The 19,348-nt window shown below is 42.4% G+C and overlaps 1 protein-coding gene across 1 annotated transcript in view; it reads left to right on the plus strand.

Annotated features, from left to right (window-relative positions):
• Positions 1 to 6,721: 6,721 nt before the first annotated feature.
• The window catches only part of LOC147707298 (uncharacterized), a 71,057-nt gene continuing 58,430 nt past the window's right edge, over positions 6,722 to 19,348 (plus strand). Inside the window, exon 1 of the mRNA XM_086925633.1 lies at positions 6,722 to 7,973. Within this exon, the coding sequence (XP_086781759.1) occupies positions 6,722 to 7,973 (1,252 nt within the window). The remainder of the gene's footprint in view (positions 7,974 to 19,348) is intronic.

The following is a 19,348-nucleotide window of genomic DNA, read 5'->3' on the forward strand; positions in this document are numbered from 1 at the left end:
AAAAGATAATTCTTATTGGGTTACTGAGTATAATCAAATTTATAATCTGGATCCAAATAAGCCATGAAAGAAAACTAAATAGGGAAGACACCGAAAGAAATGTGAGAGATAAAGAAAAAGGAATTAATAATCACCTCAGTCTGTGTAGTATAGTTCCTATATTCTCAATAGGCTCTGCGCATTGGAATAACATAAACAGCAGTGTAGACATAGGACTGAGGTCATCTAGGTCTCTACTGACTATATTAGACTTCATTAGTTTTGCCAGCTAGCTCAGAGTCACTAGAAACTTTCTCGAATGTTCAGGAAAGGGTTAACCGTCCTGATTTAGACAAGAAGGGATTCGTTTCTGACAACCGCATAAACATGACAACTTTGCTCCCTCAGAATAAAGATTGTATCTCTAGAGTCGTGTGAAAACAATAGACAGCTATTTCACTCAGTCAATCATGCAAGCTTAATTTCACCAGAGTGCAGAGAAATAGAGAGACGGGCGTTTTCAACAAAAGGTGTTATTTTTTGAGCAGTCTTCTTTCTCATGCAAGAGTAATTAATTGCCACAATTGCAATACTCATTATAAAGTAAAGTGCGTACAGTAAAAGTAGTATTATGAAATAATACTGTAAAAGCATTGATATGTTTTCTTAGCCATATGATACTTTAAAATGGATAAAATATATACATACATAAAAACATTGACTAACAAACTCAACTGGTGCTTCTAAGATACGCCTACCCGGTGTACCTGACCTAAGCCTAATACGTGGGAAGGAGTAAGTAAGTTGCAGTTTTTAAGTTAAGTTAGGTTTTTTGCCAAGTATCGGAATCAAGAATTCTCTCTAAGGTTTTAATCAGCTCCGTACCTTGGTTATAGAATGAAGGAGGTCTTGTATCTCGCTTCTCAGGACTCGATCTCCCAGCAACCCGCGAGGGTGACTTGGGAACACCGGAGCTGGGTTTCTCGGCGTGAGAAAAGGCAGCTTCTCCAGCGTGTCAAAAAAGGGAGGGGCAGCTTCCTTCGGCTCTGGCAACAGCTGGGCTCTCGGACAAGTAGAACGTCGCTCTGCTCCCCACCACCGTGGGTTTGCTTAAGGCAACGTTGGTATAATTATACCTGAAAGGTGCCGGGTTTGATGTATGGTTGGACATAAGATGTCACAAAGAACTAACAGTTCTTTCTGGACTCCAGTAGTTCTTGTGCAAATCATAACAAAAGCAGGGGGCATTCCCGGGCTGCTGGAGGTTTGGTTTGTTTAAAGAATGCCTTGTGCTTTCTAGGAGTCTATGGGAGTAGCCTTGCCGTGCTTTGGACTGCATGGGCTATTACTAAATACGGATATGATTCTTATGCCTTTATAAGGATACTATTTATTATAACCACATAAGGGCATGAATCGGGAATATCGAATTAGGGTCCTATATAGAAATACAACATCTGCATGAAGAAGGGATCAACATGAAAGATGTGTAGGACATTACGGCATTCAAAGCCCCAGTACGAGGGGAGATACGTAATCTATCAAAATAAAAAAGGCAAAATATAATTTGCTGTCATTTAATCTAGTTTAATAAAGAGCAAACCACTGTAACTCCACTAACCTGCTATAGTATCAGAAAAATCCGCAGGGAGTGTAATCGCACTCTTAAAATAAAATATGAAAACCAGACATAGGCTATCAAAGTGCAGTCATCTGATAAACAAAGAAAAATTCAAAATGTTTGTGAGGTCCTTGCGATGGAACAAATCCAATATATCCAAGTTACCACAAGTAAATACGATACCTAATGTCCTTGCATATTAAGTCAGCAATCATGCTGGGTCAGGGGATCCCGGTCGATACGTTAAATGACGCTATAAAAACAAAGAATGTCCAATAAGTGTATAGTATGGATAACGGAATAATTCTGTGTCAGGACAGGAGGCTCTGATTATGCTTTCTCATTTCTTTATTAGAAATGCTCATCAGCCAATTAGAAGCAGTATGTAAAAACAAAAAACTACAGTACCCATGAACACTTGGGTATCACATGACAGATCATAGAGTCACCAGTATAAAAGGACACATAGAAAATATTAAATTCTCTTTCTTTGCTGCTCCGCAACCAGTTAAGTGCTTCTTACCTTACTTGCATTGTGCTTTGTTGCTTTGTTCCATTTATATTGCCTGTTTTCATTGCTTTGCCTTTGCAGGTTCCCTGTGCTTTGTTCGCGTTGTCTGCCGTTTTTTTCCGACAGCTTTGTAGACTGCCGGTCTCTGCGCGCTCTTCGCGCTGTGTTTGCCTGCCTTCGGATTGCCACCTGTGCTTTCAAGACTCGTGGCTGTGCCTCAGAGGGTGTCTTGTGTCCTGGACGCTCTGCCTTCTGCGGTGAGCGCGCGCTCGCCTCCCCGGTTCGGGCGCTTAGCACCCACACCAGTATTCTGTGGAGAGGGAGTTTGGGATGGTGAAAGGCTACGCGATTACATCGCGTGGTCCTTTCTTTGTGTTTACATCGGCAGGTGGCCGTTCCACGCATGTGCGGCGGCCATTGTGTATGTTCACTTCGGGTTTTCACCGGAGACTTCGAATTAAGCACCGCAAAATCGTGCTTTTGCCCACAAGCCTGCAAAAAGTCCCCATTTCGCCCAATTTTCATAAAAATCCACAACTTTAGGCTGTATAATCGTCATAGGCACTGCCTAGAGTGGCTGTTTGCAGCAAGCCCTCCCTCCCCTTTTTATTACATGTAGTTTTTATCAGGTTTGTTTCTGGGTCCTTTGGCTTGCATTGGGGCCTTTAGCCACTCCCCCTGATTTTTTGCCCTCTGCAATTCTTGATTCCTTCCTCTGGTGGGCATAACTTTGTACACTTGGTGTACACCATGGAAGACTATTATGAGGAAGATGAATTTTATGAGGAGGATGCTTCTGGTTCCATGGAGCAGGATTTGGTAGAGCCCCTGGACCAGGGAGTGCAGCATTCTGTAAATAAAGTGCTTGTATGTGCAATTGCACCTTTGAAGTGCCACATTTCCAAATACGCCATGCAACAGGGTTGGTTGCCTTCTGCATCTGGTTGTGCTTCTTCTTCCAGGTCTCCACACAATCCACATACCTCCGACTTTAAGAAATTGGCTAAGACTTTGTCCTCTGATTGTTCTGGGAGTAAGTCTTCCAAGGAGCCTTTGTACTCGCAAGTTCCACTGATGGATACTGATGATACTTCCTTGACCTCTTCTTCAGGGCAGGATGGTCCTCCGCCTTCTAAGAAAGCTCGTAAGGAGCATTTTGTTAATGCGCCAATGCATACTCAACTTCTCACTTTCGAACTCTCGGATATTGTACATCCTAACTCTTCCTCTTGGCTAATGTCCCCAGCTGTGGCTGAATATGTTCAGGCACATATTCGTCAGCCATTTGAGAAAGATGTTAGAGCTCGCCTTCGGTCTGAGTGTCCGCGTCCTGACTTGGCCGACAACTTGGCCGACACTCCGGAGGTCAACCCTACTATGGTCACATACCTTAAAAAGTATGCAAAGGGGCCAAAAAAAGGTATTGACAGGGCATTGCATTCCTGCCAAGATAAAATGCTGGATTTGCTGGGTCTTCTTACCAAAATCTTGGACCAGGGGTTTCAGGCCAAGGAGTCCTCCGCTCTCGTGAACCCGGACGAGTTGATTGAATGGTCCCAACGGGCTATTTGTCAATTAGGAAATGCCAATTGTGCAATGTCTTGCAAAAGGCGCCTCTCCATTCTTCTTAAATTGGACCCCAAGTTAGCGGAACTATCTTCGTCCGAGTCCGGTCTGTTGGCTCAAGGCTTGTTATTTGGCCAACCTTTCCTGAAGGAGTTGACTAAATTCGTGGCTACCTTTAGCGGGCTGGATAAGGCTCAAACTTCCCTAAGACGAGCCTTCCGCCCGTTTTTTGCTAGGGCCGGACGACACAGGGGACAATCATTTGGCCGCGGTGGCCAGAATTCCCAGCGGGGATTCCAATCCCAAAAGGGTGGAGGACAGGATTCCGGATACAACAATAGAACCAACTTCTACCCCTCTCGCAAAGGGAGAGGTCAATATAAGAAGGGACAATACAGCGGAAATCAAGGAGGACATCACAATTCCAACACTTTAGGTGAGGTTGATTCCGGCTTCGTAGGTTGTTTTAGGGGGCAGTATTACATTTTTTCTACAAAATTGGCGTCTGATCTCCAGCGATGCATGGGTGTTGAGACTGTTCAAGGTTACAAGATAGAATCCTACCATTTCCTGCATCAGTCCCACCCTCCTACTCCCCTAGTTTTTTTCCTTCAAGATCGAAAGTTAATTTCAGCAGAGATCGGTTCCCTTCTGAAAAAAGGGGCAATTCTTCAGACTTCCCACCATCCTCAGGGCTTTGCGAGCAGTCTTTCTGGTCCAGAAAAAAGGGGGTGGGTCCCCGTTGGTACTCAATCTCAAAGAATTCAACAGAGGGGTGGTTTATCGCCATTTCAAGATGGAAGGCATCCATCTTTTGTGAGATCTTCTTCAGGAAGGAGACTGGATGGTCCACCTCGATCTCAAAGACATGTATTTGTCAATTCCCATTTTCGGCCCACACCGTTGATTCCTGCAGTTCCAATGGCAGGGGACTTGGTTCGAATACAAAGTTCTCCCGTTCGGCCTCTTGTCAGCAACTTATTGCTTCACGAAGCTTCTGAGGCCCGTTGTAGAATCCTTGCAAACCCGAGTAGTTCATCTAATTATTTATCTGGACGACATTCTGATCATGGAAGATTGTCCTCAAAAGTTGATGATGCATTTGGAGTGATCCATCGATCTCTTACAATCTCTGGGATTTCTGGTGAATCCTCAGAAATCAGTCTTCCGTCCTTCTCAGTCGATAGAATTTCGGGGTTTCCAGATCAGTTCCCTCTCATGTCAACCCCTCTTGCCCAAACAGAAGATACGCTCCATCAAGAGGGAATTGACTTCAGTTTTATCCAAACAGAGTGTCTCTTTGAGGTCAATAGCACGGATTGTCTGTCTGTTGGCTTCCTTGATTGAGGCAATTTTCCCAGGCCCCCTTCATTACCAGGCGCTTCAACGTTTGAAGATCCGTCATCTCCGGAAAGGCCTTCGCTATTCAGATCTGGTTCCTCTTTCAGAGGATGCGAGGTGGGAAATGATATGGTGGCTGGACCACATCACATGGTAGCATGGAATGGGCGAGACCTGTTCGGAGCGTCACCGCAGGTGGTGGTAGAGTCGGATGCTAGCCAGTGGGGCTGGGGTGCTCATTGCGGTCCGTTGTCAACGGGAGGTTGGTGGTCTCAGGAGGAATTGTCTCTCCATATAAATTGCCTGTTGCTCCTAGCGGGGTCTTTTGCGATCCGTTGTTTATCACCACGCCAGACCAATTGTTGCATTCTTCTCCGCATGGAATATAACTTGCAGTCATTTAATCTAGTTTAACAAAGAGCAAACCACTGTAACTCCACTAACCTGCTATAGTATCAGAAAAAACCGGAAGGAGTGTAATCGCACTCTTAAAATAAAATATGAAAACCAGACATAGGCTATCAAAGTGCAGTCATCTGATAAACAAAGAAAAATTCAAAATGTATGTGAGGTCCTTGCGATGGAACAAATCCAATATATCCAAGTTACCCCAAGTAAATACGATACCTAATGTCCTTGCATATTAAGTCAGCAATCATGCTGGGTCAGGGGATCCCGGTAGATACGTTAAATGACGCTATAAAAGCAAGAATGTCCAATAAGTGTATAGTATGGATAACGGAATAATTCTGTGTCAGGACAGGAGGCTCTGATTATGCTTTCTCATTTCTTTATTAGAAATGCTCATCAGCCAATTAGAAGCAGTATGTAAAAACAAAAAACTACAGTACCCATGAACACTTGGGTATCACATGACAGATCATAGAGTCACCAGTATAAAAGGACACATAGAATATTAAATTCTCTTTCTTTGCTGCTCCGCAACCAGTTAAGTGCTTCTTACCTTACTTGCATTGTGCTTTGTTGCTTTGTTCCATTTATATTGCCTGTTTTCATTGCTTTGCCTTTGCAGGTTCCCTGTGCTTTGTTAGCGCTGTCTGCCGTTTTTTTCAGATAGCTTTGTAGACTGCCGGCCTTTGGCGCTCTTCGCGCTGTGTTTGCTTGCCTTCGGATTGCCACCTGTGCTTTCAAGACTCGTGGCTGTGCCTCAGAGGGTGTCTTGTGTCCTGCACGCTCTGCCTTCTGCGGTGAGCGCGCGCTCGCCTCCCCGGTTCGGGCGCTTAGCACCCACACCAGTATTCCGTGGAGAGGGAGTTTGGGGATGGTGAAAGGCTACGCGATTACATCGCGTAGTCCTTTCTTTGTGTTTACATCGGCAGGCGGCCGTTCCACGCATGCGCGGCGGCCATTGTGTATGTTCACTTCGGGTTTTCACCGGAGACTTCGAATTAAGCACCGCAAAATCGTGCTTTTGCCCACAAGCCTGCAAAAAGTCCCCATTTACGCCCAATTTTCATAAAAATCCACAACTTTGGGCTGTATAATCGTCATAGGCACTGCCTAGAGTGGCTGTTTGCAGCAAGCCCTCCCTCCACTTTTTATTACATGTAGTTTTTATCAGGTTTGTTCCTGGGTCCTTTGGCTTGCATTGGGGCCTTTAGCCACTCCCCCTGATTTTTTGCCCTCTGCAATTCTTGATTCCTTCCTCTGGTGGGCATAACTTTGTACACTTGGTGTACACCATGGAAGACTATTATGAGGAAGATGAATTTTATGAGGAGGATGCTTCTGGTTCCATGGAGCAGGATTTGGTAGAGCCCCTGGACCAGGGAGTGCAGCATTCTGTAAATAAAGTGCTTGTATGTGCAATTGCACCTTTGAAGTGCCGCATTTCCAAATACGCCATGCAACAGGGTTGGTTGCCTTCTGCATCTGGTCGTGCTTCTTCTTCCAGGTCTCCACACAATCCACATACCTCCGACTTTAAGAAATTGGCTAAGACTTTGTCCTCTGATTGTTCTGGGAGTAAGTCTTCCAAGGAGCCTTTGTACTGGCAAGTTCCACTGATGGATACTGATGATACTTCCTTGACCTCTTCTTCAGGGCAGGATGGTCCTCCGCCTTCTAAGAAAGCTCGTAAGGAGCATTTTGTTAATGCGCCAATGCATACTCAACTTCTCACTTTCGAACTCTCGGATATTGTACATCCTAACTCCTCCTCTTGGCTAATGTCCCCAGCTGTGGCTGAATATGTTCAGGCACATATTCGTCAGCCATTTGAGAAAGATGTTAGAGCTCGCCTTCGGTCTGAGTGTCCGCGTCCTGACTTGGCCGACAACTTGGCCGACACTCCGGAGGTCAACCCTACTATGGTCACATACCTTAAAAAGTATGCAAAGGGGCCAAAAAAAGGTATTGACAGGGCATTGCATTCCTGCCAAGATAAAATGCTGGATTTGCTGGGTCTTCTTACCAAAATCTTGGACCAGGGGTTTCAGGCCAAGGAGTCCTCCGCTCTCGTGAACCCGGACGAGTTGATTGAATGGTCCCAACGGGCTATTTGTCAATTAGGAAATGCCAATTGTGCAATGTCTTGCAAAAGGCGCCTCTCCATTCTTCTTAAATTGGACCCCAAGTTAGCGGAACTATCTTCGTCCGAGTCCGGTCTGTTGGCTCAAGGCTTGTTATTTGGCCAACCTTTCCTGAAGGAGTGGACTAAATTCGTGGCTACCTTTAGCGGGCTGGATAAGGCTCAAGCTTCCCTAAGACGAGCCTTCCGCCCGTTTTTTGCTAGGGCCGGACGACACAGGGGACAATCATTTGTCCGCGGTGGCCAGAATTCCCAGCGGGGATTCCAATCCCAAAAGGGTGGAGGACAGGATTCCGGATACAACAATAGAACCAACTTCTACCCCTCTCGCAAAGGGAGAGGTCAATATAAGAAGGGACAATACAGCGGAAATCAAGGAGGACATCACGATTCCAACACTTTAGGTGAGGTTGATTCCGGCTTCGGAGGTTGTTTTAGGGGGCAGGATTACATTTTTTCTACAAAATTGGCGTCTGATCTCCAGCGATGCATGGGTGTTGAGACTGTTCAAGGTTACAAGATAGAATCCTACCATTTCCTGCATCAGTCCCACCCTCCTACTCCCCTAGTTTTTTCCCTTCAAGATCGAAAGTTAATTTCAGCAGAGATCGGTTCCCTTCTGAAAAAAGGGGCAATTCTTCAGACTTCCCGCCATCCTCAGGGCTTTGCGAGCAGTCTTTCTGGTCCAGTAAAAAGGGGGTGGGTCCCCGTTGGTACTCAATCTCAAAGAATTCAACAGAGGGGTGGTTTATCGCCATTTCAAGATGGAAGGCATCCATCTTTTGCGAGATCTTCTTCAGGAAGGAGACTGGATGGTCCACCTCGATCTCAAAGACATGTATTTGTCAATTCCCATTTTCGGCCCACACCGTTGATTCCTGCAGTTCCAATGGCAGGGGACTTGGTTCGAATACAAAGTTCTCCCGTTCGGCCTCTTGTCAGCAACTTATTGCTTCACGAAGCTTCTGAGGCCCGTTGTAGAATCCTTGCAAACCCGAGTAGTTCATCTAATTATTTATCTGGACGACATTCTGATCATGGAAGATTGTCCTCAAAAGTTGATGATGCATTTGGAGTGATCCATCGATCTCTTACAATCTCTGGGATTTCTGGTGAATCCTCAGAAATCAGTCTTCCGTCCTTCTCAGTCGATAGAATTTCGGGGTTTCCAGATCAGTTCCCTCTCATGTCAACCCCTCTTGCCCAAACAGAAGATTCGCTCCATCAAGAAGGAATTGACTTCAGTTTTATCCAAACAGAGTGTCTCTTTGAGGTCAATAGCACGGATTGTCTGTCTGTTGGCTTCCTTGATTCAGGCAATTTTCCCAGGCCCCCTTCATTACCGGGCGCTTCAACGTTTGAAGATCCGTCATCTCCGGAAAGGCCTTCGCTATTCAGATCTGGTTCCTCTTTCAGAGGATGCGAGGTGGGAAATGATATGGTGGCTGGACCACATCACATGGTAGCATGGAATGGGCGAGACCTGTTCGGAGCGTCACCGCAGGTGGTGGTAGAGTCGGATGCTAGCCAGTGGGGCTGGGGTGCTCATTGCGGTCCGTTGTCAACGGGAGGTTGGTGGTCTCAGGAGGAATTGTCTCTCCATATAAATTGCCTGTTGCTCCTAGCGGGGTCTTTTGCGATCTGTTATTTATCACCACGCCAGACCAATTGTTGTATTCTTCTCCGCATGGACAATGTTTCAGCGGTTCGATATGTCAACAAGTTGGGCGGGTCGAAGTCCAAGATCTTGGCGGAAATCGCCAAAGATTTTTGGCACTTTTGTCTTCAACGGAAGATCACAGTTATTGCAGACTATCTTCCCGGTCGCAACAATCGGATTGCGGATTGGAACTCGCGTCATCTTCGGGACTTCAGCGATTGGAGACTTCACCTTCGCATGTTCCGCTCTCTATCCTATGTTTGGACTCAGTGTTAGATTGACCTATTTGCCTCTCGCCTCAACACTCAGCTTCCCCTGTTTTTGAGCTGGAGGACGGATCCGGAAGCCCTGGCCACGGATGCATTTCTGCAACCCTGGCCATCGCTCCTGTGTTACGCCTTTCCTCCATTTCTGATGATGCCCAGAGTGCTGGCTCACACAAAGCATTATCATTCAGAGCTGATTCTGATTACTCCTCTGTGGAGGGCTCAAGCTTGGTTCCCAGTTCTCCTGGAAATGAGTTGTGCAGTGACGCTCCTTCTTCGCCAGCAGTGGAATCTCTTGCTGGACCCTCTTGGCAATCCACATCCCCTGATCGAGTCAGGCCAACTTCTCCTAGTTGCGTGGTGAATTTCGGGGAATGCTGGCACATCCCAGGCCTTTCTCGAGACGCCAACAAATTTATCAGCGAGGCTTGGTCACACAACACACACAATTGTTATGCAGGGTCTTGGAAACAATGGTGTGATTGGTGTGCTCAACGGGAGGTGGAAACCGCTTCAGAGGATGTCTCTCTAATTGTTAACTTTCTGGCTTCCATCGCCTTGTCCGGCCTTGCTTATCGAACGGTTAATAATTTCCATTCAGCCATTTTGGCGGGTCATATCCATATTGATGGTAAGCCTGCGGGTGAACAACCATTGATCTCTAAGTTGCTTAAGGGTATATGCCTAGCGAAACCTCCTTGTCCGAGATATGTGGCCCTCTGGGATGTTTCCATTGTTTTGCGATTCTTGGAGGCCTGGCCTTCCAATTCTTTGTTATCCCGCAAACAACTTTGGGCGTAACTAACTATGATTTTATGTCTTGTTTCATGCAAACGCGTGTCTGATGTTCGAGCACTGGACCTGGCAGGTCGCTGTTTCACATCTGAGGGTGTTACTTTTGCTATTTCCAGACGCACTAAATGTAATACATCTTCGGTTTCCTATCCATCTTTTCCCAATAATCCCAAACTTTGCGTAGTTCAATGTGTTAAGGATTATGAGGTGAGTACTGCTCCTTTTCGTCAGGATATGCAGGGTCAATTGTTGATTGCTTTACAGAAGCCCTTTCGTCCTGTCATCCCAGCTACGCTGGCCCGTCGGGTCAGGTGGCTCATGTCTGAGGCTGGTATTGATGTCTCTGTTTTTGGTGCACATTCTGCATGAGGGGCAATGGCTTCTAAAGTCTCTTCAATGGGTATGACTTTGGTTGACATCATGAAGGCCGCTGATTGGTCATCTGATTCTGTATTTAAAACATTTTATTATAAACCGATTGCTTAATAAAATTGAAAATTCTTGTCACGTATGTTTGCAAATTTTGAATTCCTTCCTGGACTGCAAACTTACGAAATCCCCTACTCCTCCATTGAGGCAATGTAAAAGACATTAAAGAATTCATGCTAATTGGGACCATGTTGTGCCAAGTAAGACTATCCGCTCATTACGGCCAATCTTTTAAGTATATGCAGAATGTATGCAGAGTTTAATAATCATATAGGCAGACTGGTTAGCACAGATTTATAGGGGCATGCTAATCGAACAATCTTATGAAAAGGACTTGAGTGATGAACTAGCCAATTTTTCTTAATACAAATAAACCACTCAACTCAACTGAAAATGAGTAAATGGTTACAAGGCAGCAGAAAAGTGAGCGTGGGCATGCCATCCAACACGTTTAGAGACATTGCCCTTCAAATATCCAATAATTGTCAAACAATGCCTTCAGCCCATTTAATGCACTACTCGACACAGAGAAAAGTCTTGCTTACTGTCTTATGTTGTCCTATTCGTCCCACCAGCCTGGTAACTCTCCTATACTCATCGGTGTGAATTCCCAGAAGTTCCAACCGGCAACTCCAGCTGGTTTATAATGTCCTGGCCATAGACCAAAAAAGAGGACTACACTGATCTATTTCGGCACGGTTTCAGATATTACATCAAATGTTATTAAAAAGTCAATGTTGGTGGCCCAATTCTACTATCTGAAGAAATTAGATTGACAAGCATACTCGCTATTAAGTATAAAGAAGGGCCACCTATAAAATCTGGGAAAAACACCAAATCCACACCTATGGCAGCCATCTTAAAGCGGTAAAGAAAGCCAAAGCATTAATATAAAAAGAAAGTATGAATCCCACCACCACAAGACGTGAGTTTCGAAAATAGTGATCTCAATATGTTACATTCATTATGAGACACAGTTTGATATAGTCAAAACAAATAATGAAAAATAATAATTTACATATATTTCATGAATTGTTAAACACATCTTAGTTATTAGAGAACGTTATGAATCTTTATTGTTCCTGTTCCTCAGTTTTTTTTGTTTCCAGTTTAATTTTTTTTGGTTTAATAAAAAAAACTGCAATAAACTTGCTTAAAAATACAAAAAAAATAGAAAACTAAAAAGAAAAAAAAACTGTTTTTTTCAGAACTACCTCCACAGGCTTAAAAAAGAACTATATTTCTATATGAATGTGTAGTGCATAAATGAATGAATGAATGAATTAGTAGTGTATGGTGAATGTGAAAGTGCAAAACTATAAGGGACTGCTACAGCATAAATGTATAACATATTTACCTATAGTATACTGTAGTACCTCCAAACTCTTCAATGTAACACATCCATATAAATAAGTTACAAGTCTATGCTTCAATTTGCACTGCTAGTGAAACTGCCTGGGTGAATTTGTATGTGTTCGGAGCAGATTTACAACCCCCTTGTGCCTCTTTTACACATCTTTTCCATCACTTTTGTGATGCAGCTGTGGTGCAAAAGATGTGCCATGGTATCTGCTATTTACAATGTGATGCATATGGAAGGTGCATCACATTCTAAAGCCCTGCGCCGGAAAGAAGCTTTCCTGCGCAGAGAGGGGGGGGGTGGAGGTGTTCTGCATTAAGAACGCCTCCTAAAAGTGACTGAGTGAAATCTATAAGATTTAATTCAGTCACTTTTAGGCCTATGCTACGTCAAAACCCTGCACCTGCTTAAAACAGGTGTAAGGATTGACACAGCTTTGTGAGCATAGAACCCCAAGAGCATTGCTGGATCTGCATTGCACTTGGAACGCAAGTCAAGCAATGCACCACCTTCACCACACAAATACATCACATATCTGTGCTGTTTTTGCTTTATAATACACCACATTGTAAATACGATGCATCCATTGTGGTGATATCACAGTGCACAATAACTGGCATATCTCTGGGGATGTACCACTTATTGTACATCTGCTGATTACTGTTTAAATGTAGTAAATGGATTACTACACACTGATCAATGAGTCACTACAAAACTATAACAGGAATGACAGTGTGCTTGGTGGAAGTGTAAAGATAAAGACTGAGCAATTCAAAATATGAAAGGTAAATTTGCAGGTGCATAGAACAGTACATGCATAGTAAATAGAAGTTTGAAGCAGTCCATAAACTAAGGCCTACTTTGCTCCATAATTACTGACTGCATGATTACGGTTCTGCAAAGAGAGTGCATGACTGAATTTATAAGAGCTTCACTTTTACCACAGTCCATATATAAGGAAATACTTCTGAATGGCTCACTACAATATTGAAACAGTAGAGTGAGAGTGATTGTGAAAGTCTAATGATACAGACTGGGAAATTGAATGCATAAAAACAAATGTGCAGCTACATAGAAGACTGCATGCATAGTCTATACAGGTTTAAAGCAGTACATGGCCTAAGGCCTACTTTGCACCATGGTTACTTGAGTACTGCCTGGATAATTACAGTTCTTCAAGGAGAGTGTCTGTCTGAATTTAAAAGAGCTTCATTTTTAGCACAGTTCATACATAAGGGCATTCTGCTAAATAGCTCACTACAATACTGAATCAGCAATCACAAATAGTTTGCTGGCAGTGTAAGAATATATACTGGATAATAAAAGCTATAAAAGACAAGTTTGCCCGTGCATAGAAGAGTGCATGCATAGTGTATAGGAATTTGAAGCAGTCCATGCCCTAAGGCCCACTTTGCACCATGACTACTTGGGTACTAGCTGAATTATTACAATTCTGCAAGGAGAGTGTCTGGCAAAATGTATAGCAGCTTCACTTTTAGAACAGCGTATACATAAACACAAGGGGCCCGATTCACAGAACTAAATTAAGACAAAATCTTAAACTTACTACCATTTTCGTATTCACAGAAGGCACTTACTCATTTTGGTATTCACAGAAAACACTTACTCATTTCGGTATTCACAGAAGTTCGGAGTCCTAACTTTAGGACTCCTAAATGCCTTCTGTGAATACAGAAAGTCCTAAAGTTAGGATTTTTCTCAGTTTAGGAGTAGTAAAGTTAGGACTCCTAACTTTAGGACTCCTAAATGCCTACTGTGAATACCGAAAGTCTTAAAATTAGGATTTTTCTTAGTAGTAGTAAAGTTGAGAAAAATCCTAATTTTAAGACTTTCGGTATTCACAGAAGGCATTTAGGTGTCCAAACGTTAGGAGTCCTAACTTTACTACAACTAAATTGAGAAAAACCCTAATTTTAAGACTTTCGGTATTCACAGAAGGCATTTAGGAGTCCAAAAGTTAGGAGTCCTAACTTTACTACTACTAAATTGAGAAAAATCCTAATTTTAGGACTTTCGGTATTCACAGAAGGCATTTAGGAGTCCTAAAGTTAGGAGTCCTAACTTGACTACTACTAAATAGAGAAAAATCCTAACTTTAAGACTTTCGGTATTCACAGAAGGCATTTAAGAGTCCTAAAGTTAGGACTCCTAACTTCTGTGAATACCGAAATGAGTAAGTGCCTTCTGTGAATACCAAAATGAGTAAGTGTCTCTGTGAATACCAAAATGGTAGTAAGTTTAGGATTTTGTCTTAAGTTAGTTCTGTGAATCGGGCCCATACTGCTGAATGGCTCACTATAATACTAAAATAGCAGTACCAAAATGTTTGGAGGAAGTGTAAAGATACAGACTGGGCAATTAAAAGTTTAAAAGCCAAGGGCCTCATTTATGAGGCCCCTTGCGCCATCGGAACTTCACTTTTCATGAAGTTCCGTGGCGCAGAAGCCTGCGTGGTATTTATCAGGCAGCAGTACGCCAGTTTTTGTGGTGTACTGCTGCCTGATAAATATCAGTCCCTTTAACGCAGTGTTCTGCATTAAAGGGGCGTGCAATAGGTGTTGCTGGGGGCGTTCCCAGCAACATCCATGGCCTTTTGACACTGCCCCAGATTTACGAGAAATCGTAACTCTGAAGCAGTGCCAAAAGCTTACGCCTCCCCAGGGGAGGCGTAAGGGAGGCGCAACAGGGAGAAATGTCTTTATTTCTCCTTGTATTTCCTTTTTCCATGTGTGCTGCATTCTACAGCACACATAGAAAGAGGAAAAGCCTCTTGTGATTATTTTTGTACAGAAAGGTTTCCCTTCCTGTACAAAAATAATCTTGCCCGCAACGCAGGCACCCTTGCACCATTGTGCAAGGGTACCTGCGCTGGCGCTGACAGCCCATTGTGCGCCGGCGCAGGGGAAAAGGACAGGAATGCGCCGTATCTTATAGATACGGCGCATTTCTGCCCTTTTATTTTGCCGTAGGGATGCGCAGCAGGAAGGCCTGCTGCGCTTCCCTACGGCAAAAAGTCATAAATGAGGCCCCAAGTTTGCAGGTGCATAGAAAAGGGCATTTATTATTTATTAACCTTCTCAAAGCCTCAAGCGCCAGCACACATTTCCGAGGGTAGGATTACGATTTACAAATGCTTGCATTTTTTAAATTAAGAACCATAAAAATAACAAATATTAAACCTTTTTCCTTTTCTTCTAATGATAACGATATTTATTTATGTCTCCTATTTAGATGCTTTTAATCATGAAAATGAAAAGAACACATTTTGCTAAGTAACACTTTTTAAACTCTCCAACGTATGTAGATAATAATACCTTATACGTGTTACTATCAAAATCGAAACCTTTACAGCTTCACAGTTTGTAACTTTCCGAACACGTGCAGAAGAAAAACAGTTAAAACGTGAGCATGTGTAAATTGCAAAACGTGCCATCTAAATAGGCGGAGCCACATCTTCCTTCCAGACTACTAAACAACAAAAAACTATATAAACCACACCTACTGTGCAATTAGTTTTGTTTTCGCGAGTTATTTCTGAATCGCCAATTGTTGGTACAGGTTCCTGTTCTCTAGCATTGGATTCTCTTTTTGAGTCAACAAACATATTCCGGAGTTGTAAGTTGCTTCAATATGGCATAGGCATAGTACTTAGTTATAAATTGTGGCTATTTGTCAATATTTAAACATTTATATGTAGAAAAAAATGTTATTGCATGTTTATCGCTTTTTCTCTGTAACGTCAGCAGCTTGTTCTTAGAAACAGATAGATGATAACAAATATTGCTCCTTTTCTGGCTCCTTTCACCTTATATATAGTGGCTTTTTATATTATAATATTGATACTGTACTTCGCTCGAGAGGTGTTGCTTACCCGTCAACGCAAACACTAAACATTTACAATCAACGTCACAATGTTACACTTGTTATTGTGTTTTCCCCTAGAGATCACATACTGTTAATATATATATTATAACATTAACAGTCTTGGTGATCTTAGCGGAATTCACAATCTGTTGTCACAAACAGTAACGATAATAAAGCATTGTTACCGGCTTGCGGCGTTCAGTCTATTTTCCCCTTGTGATCATCTGCTGTGAGAATATATACATATTATTATTCTCACCATCATGATCTCAGAGGAGTTTATGACCCGTCGCCACGAAGATCACATTTTTTCAGCTCCCGGAGAAAAGAAGTTCAGCAAATAATTACCGCTCTACAGTATTTCATTATGGATGTTCTGTAAAATGCATAACTTTATTTTCCTTTTCTTTTTACTGTAACAATGGTATCAATCGTTATATTATAATAAATTGTCCTATTGCTACAGAAGAGGAATGGGAGATTTTTCAGCAACATCTGTAATATAATTATCAAATATTTATAAGTACTTGATCAGATATTTTTATATACATTAAAATATAGCTATCATGCATACTTTGGTACTTTAAATATTTAATAAACCCTACATTTCTGAATGTTACTTTCTAATTTCTATTCTTATTTCTCATTCCTATTCACCTTCTCCCTAAAGAATATATAGGACCTATACTGTATATTATAAGAGTAACATTTTATATATTCTTTGGTGAGTATGTGATTTATTAGCGGAAAAGTCTGCGACCTGTAAACACTATGGCAGCACGTTTCTGATTTGTACAGAATACAAATTTGAAAAATAATAATGCATACATTTCTATGTAATATGAAATAATTTATATTTTACTGTTTTACTTGTTCTCTTGATCTGAGATAATGTAGTGCGGGAGTGTTTTGTAGCACTTCTATTCTACTTTATCCAAAAGTAACTGATGCCCACTTGCATCAACAAGAATGTGGGGCAACACTTTTACAAACTGTAGCACCAAAAAGAAGTATATAGCCACGCTTAACTGACATTTTATGAAATTCCATTTTTAATTGTCACCCCTTTCACATATACAGCGACAGTTTCTAAATAAAGTTTATTTGTATTGCTTAATAAAAACTGTTTCAAACCTAGACTGAAATTTTTGCTGCGCAACCACACCTCCCCATCAGGAAAGTAAACATCACATTATAAGTAAATAGTACTACTAAGAATTATGTCACCTACAAACTTGATAAAAGAAAACAGCGCAAGACACTGTCATTTTTCCGCCGTGATTTATACACCACACGGCAATTATATAAATATCCCTTGAAACATATAAAAAAAATAGTTTCCCTCATATTCCTCTCCACCACCTTATGGGCACTGTACAGAGTTAATAGTGTTCCTAACTTGCCCTCTACTACTTTCTTTCCCCATACTTCTTTGGAAAATGCATCACAATATCACTGACAACAGTGAACTGTTCCCACCAAATAAGGAGCAAACTTGTGCTCGGAACACTTTAGCCAATAAAATGTCCATGTTGTTCCACAGACGAGCAAGGAATGACTGCTAAACCTTCTACTTTTAAAACTTTACAGCCAATGAACATTAAACTTCGTAAAGTCCCGCTTGGAGCACGTTACACTAATATTCCCCGAACAGAAAGGAATCCCTAACAAAACTTTTCCATGGCCTTCTTCTACGACTAACGGTTCCTATGAAAAATAAATATAAATCTCCAGCACAGTAACTATTTCAGTCAGTCAGTCAAATCCAAATACACTTTATTCGATTTGTAAAAAATCATAACAGACATAAAACATTTATATACAAATATAAAATCGCATATTTCACATATTTCATAAAATTACAAAATTGGGCAAAAACGTTATATACAGTAATAGGACACAAATGCAATACAAGCCAGTGTTTAAGTGGTGACTCTACAAAACTATACAAAGCCCCTCGATGTCACCATTTTTGTTTTGGTTCTATAAGCCGCCACTAAAAAACTAGCCACACCAAATATGATGGGAGTACTGCCCAAGGACTGTAGATAAACTAGAGCCGGCCTGACTTGAACAAAGCCGGCTTCTTTTAAAATTGGTACCAAATATTTTTTCCTAGGGACCGAATATAAACCACAAAACAAAATAAAATGCATAGTGTCCTGTGGGGAGAATTCATCACATTTACAAGGGGGACCCCCTTCTGGTTTGCTCCAGGATTGATAACTACCTAAAAAGTAATGGATTCAATTAAATCTAAATTTGGTTAACAGGTATCTGTGGAAGGGCTTGGTCACAATTCTGAGGTAGGGCTCAAGAGAAGGAGAAATTAATAACATGTAATGTGATCTGACAGTTGGTTTAATCAGTTCTTGCTCCTCGCGAGCCAATCTAGCCTTATCCATAAAGTGCATTTTAGTCCAGTTAATATCCTCCCTTCTGATGCAAGATGGGAAATTAAATAATTCCAGTCGACCTAGCTGTAGAAAGGTGTATCTCACATACTCCAGCCAGGGTATTCTCTTAGCGTGGTCCAGAGACATAACATCATACAGAATAGCATGGTTAAGTGTTAGTTCTTCATTAAGCCATGGCTTAAACCAGAATATTAAAGGAGCCAATCGAAGTTTGTCAGTTACATAGTCTAAACCCACCTCCCCGTGAATCGAGAAGGTGGGGTGGACTGGGGGACGGAGAGAAGAAGTCTCAGAAACTTGTTTTCCACAGTTTGAATTTTTTCCTGTGACACATACCCCCATAATGGGGACCCATACATGACTATTGAAATGCACTTGGAATTATAAATTTTTAAAAGGGCCTCCATGGGCCTGGCCCCTAACCTGTTAGTGAACCCCATAAGCGCTGAAGTGGCTCTCACCAATGATAAACTCTTTATCTTAATTTGGGGTCCCCACGAGCCCTTCTCATCGAAGGTAACCCCGAGGTAGGGAAAAGCTGTTACCCTAGACACTACCTCTCCCTTACAAGAGAAGGGTATAAGTTTACCCTTGTTTCTGTGGCGGCCCACCACCATTGTATGGGATTTCTTCGCGTTGATTTTTAGATTCATTTGGTCCATAAAAGCGCCAAATGAGTCCAATAAACGCTGAAGGCCCAGCCCAGTACGTGCTATCAGGACTGCATCGTCCGCGTATAGGAGAGCCGGGATTCTAACTTCTCCTACACGCGGAACATCCCCCTCCACTGCCTCAAGATGTTTACCCAGGCCATTTATATAGATGGTAAAGAGAAGGGGGGGCCAAGATGCAGCCCTGTCACACTCCTCTCTCTGACTTAAAATGGCTGGTGCACCTACCCTCCTTGGTGACCCGCACTGTAGCAAACAGTTCCTGGTGGAGGGATGCCATAAAATTCACAAGCGGT

This window comes from Lissotriton vulgaris, chromosome 6 (assembly GCF_964263255.1).
Source record: "Lissotriton vulgaris chromosome 6, aLisVul1.2, whole genome shotgun sequence".
In the NCBI taxonomy this organism is placed as follows: domain Eukaryota; kingdom Metazoa; phylum Chordata; class Amphibia; order Caudata; family Salamandridae; genus Lissotriton; species Lissotriton vulgaris.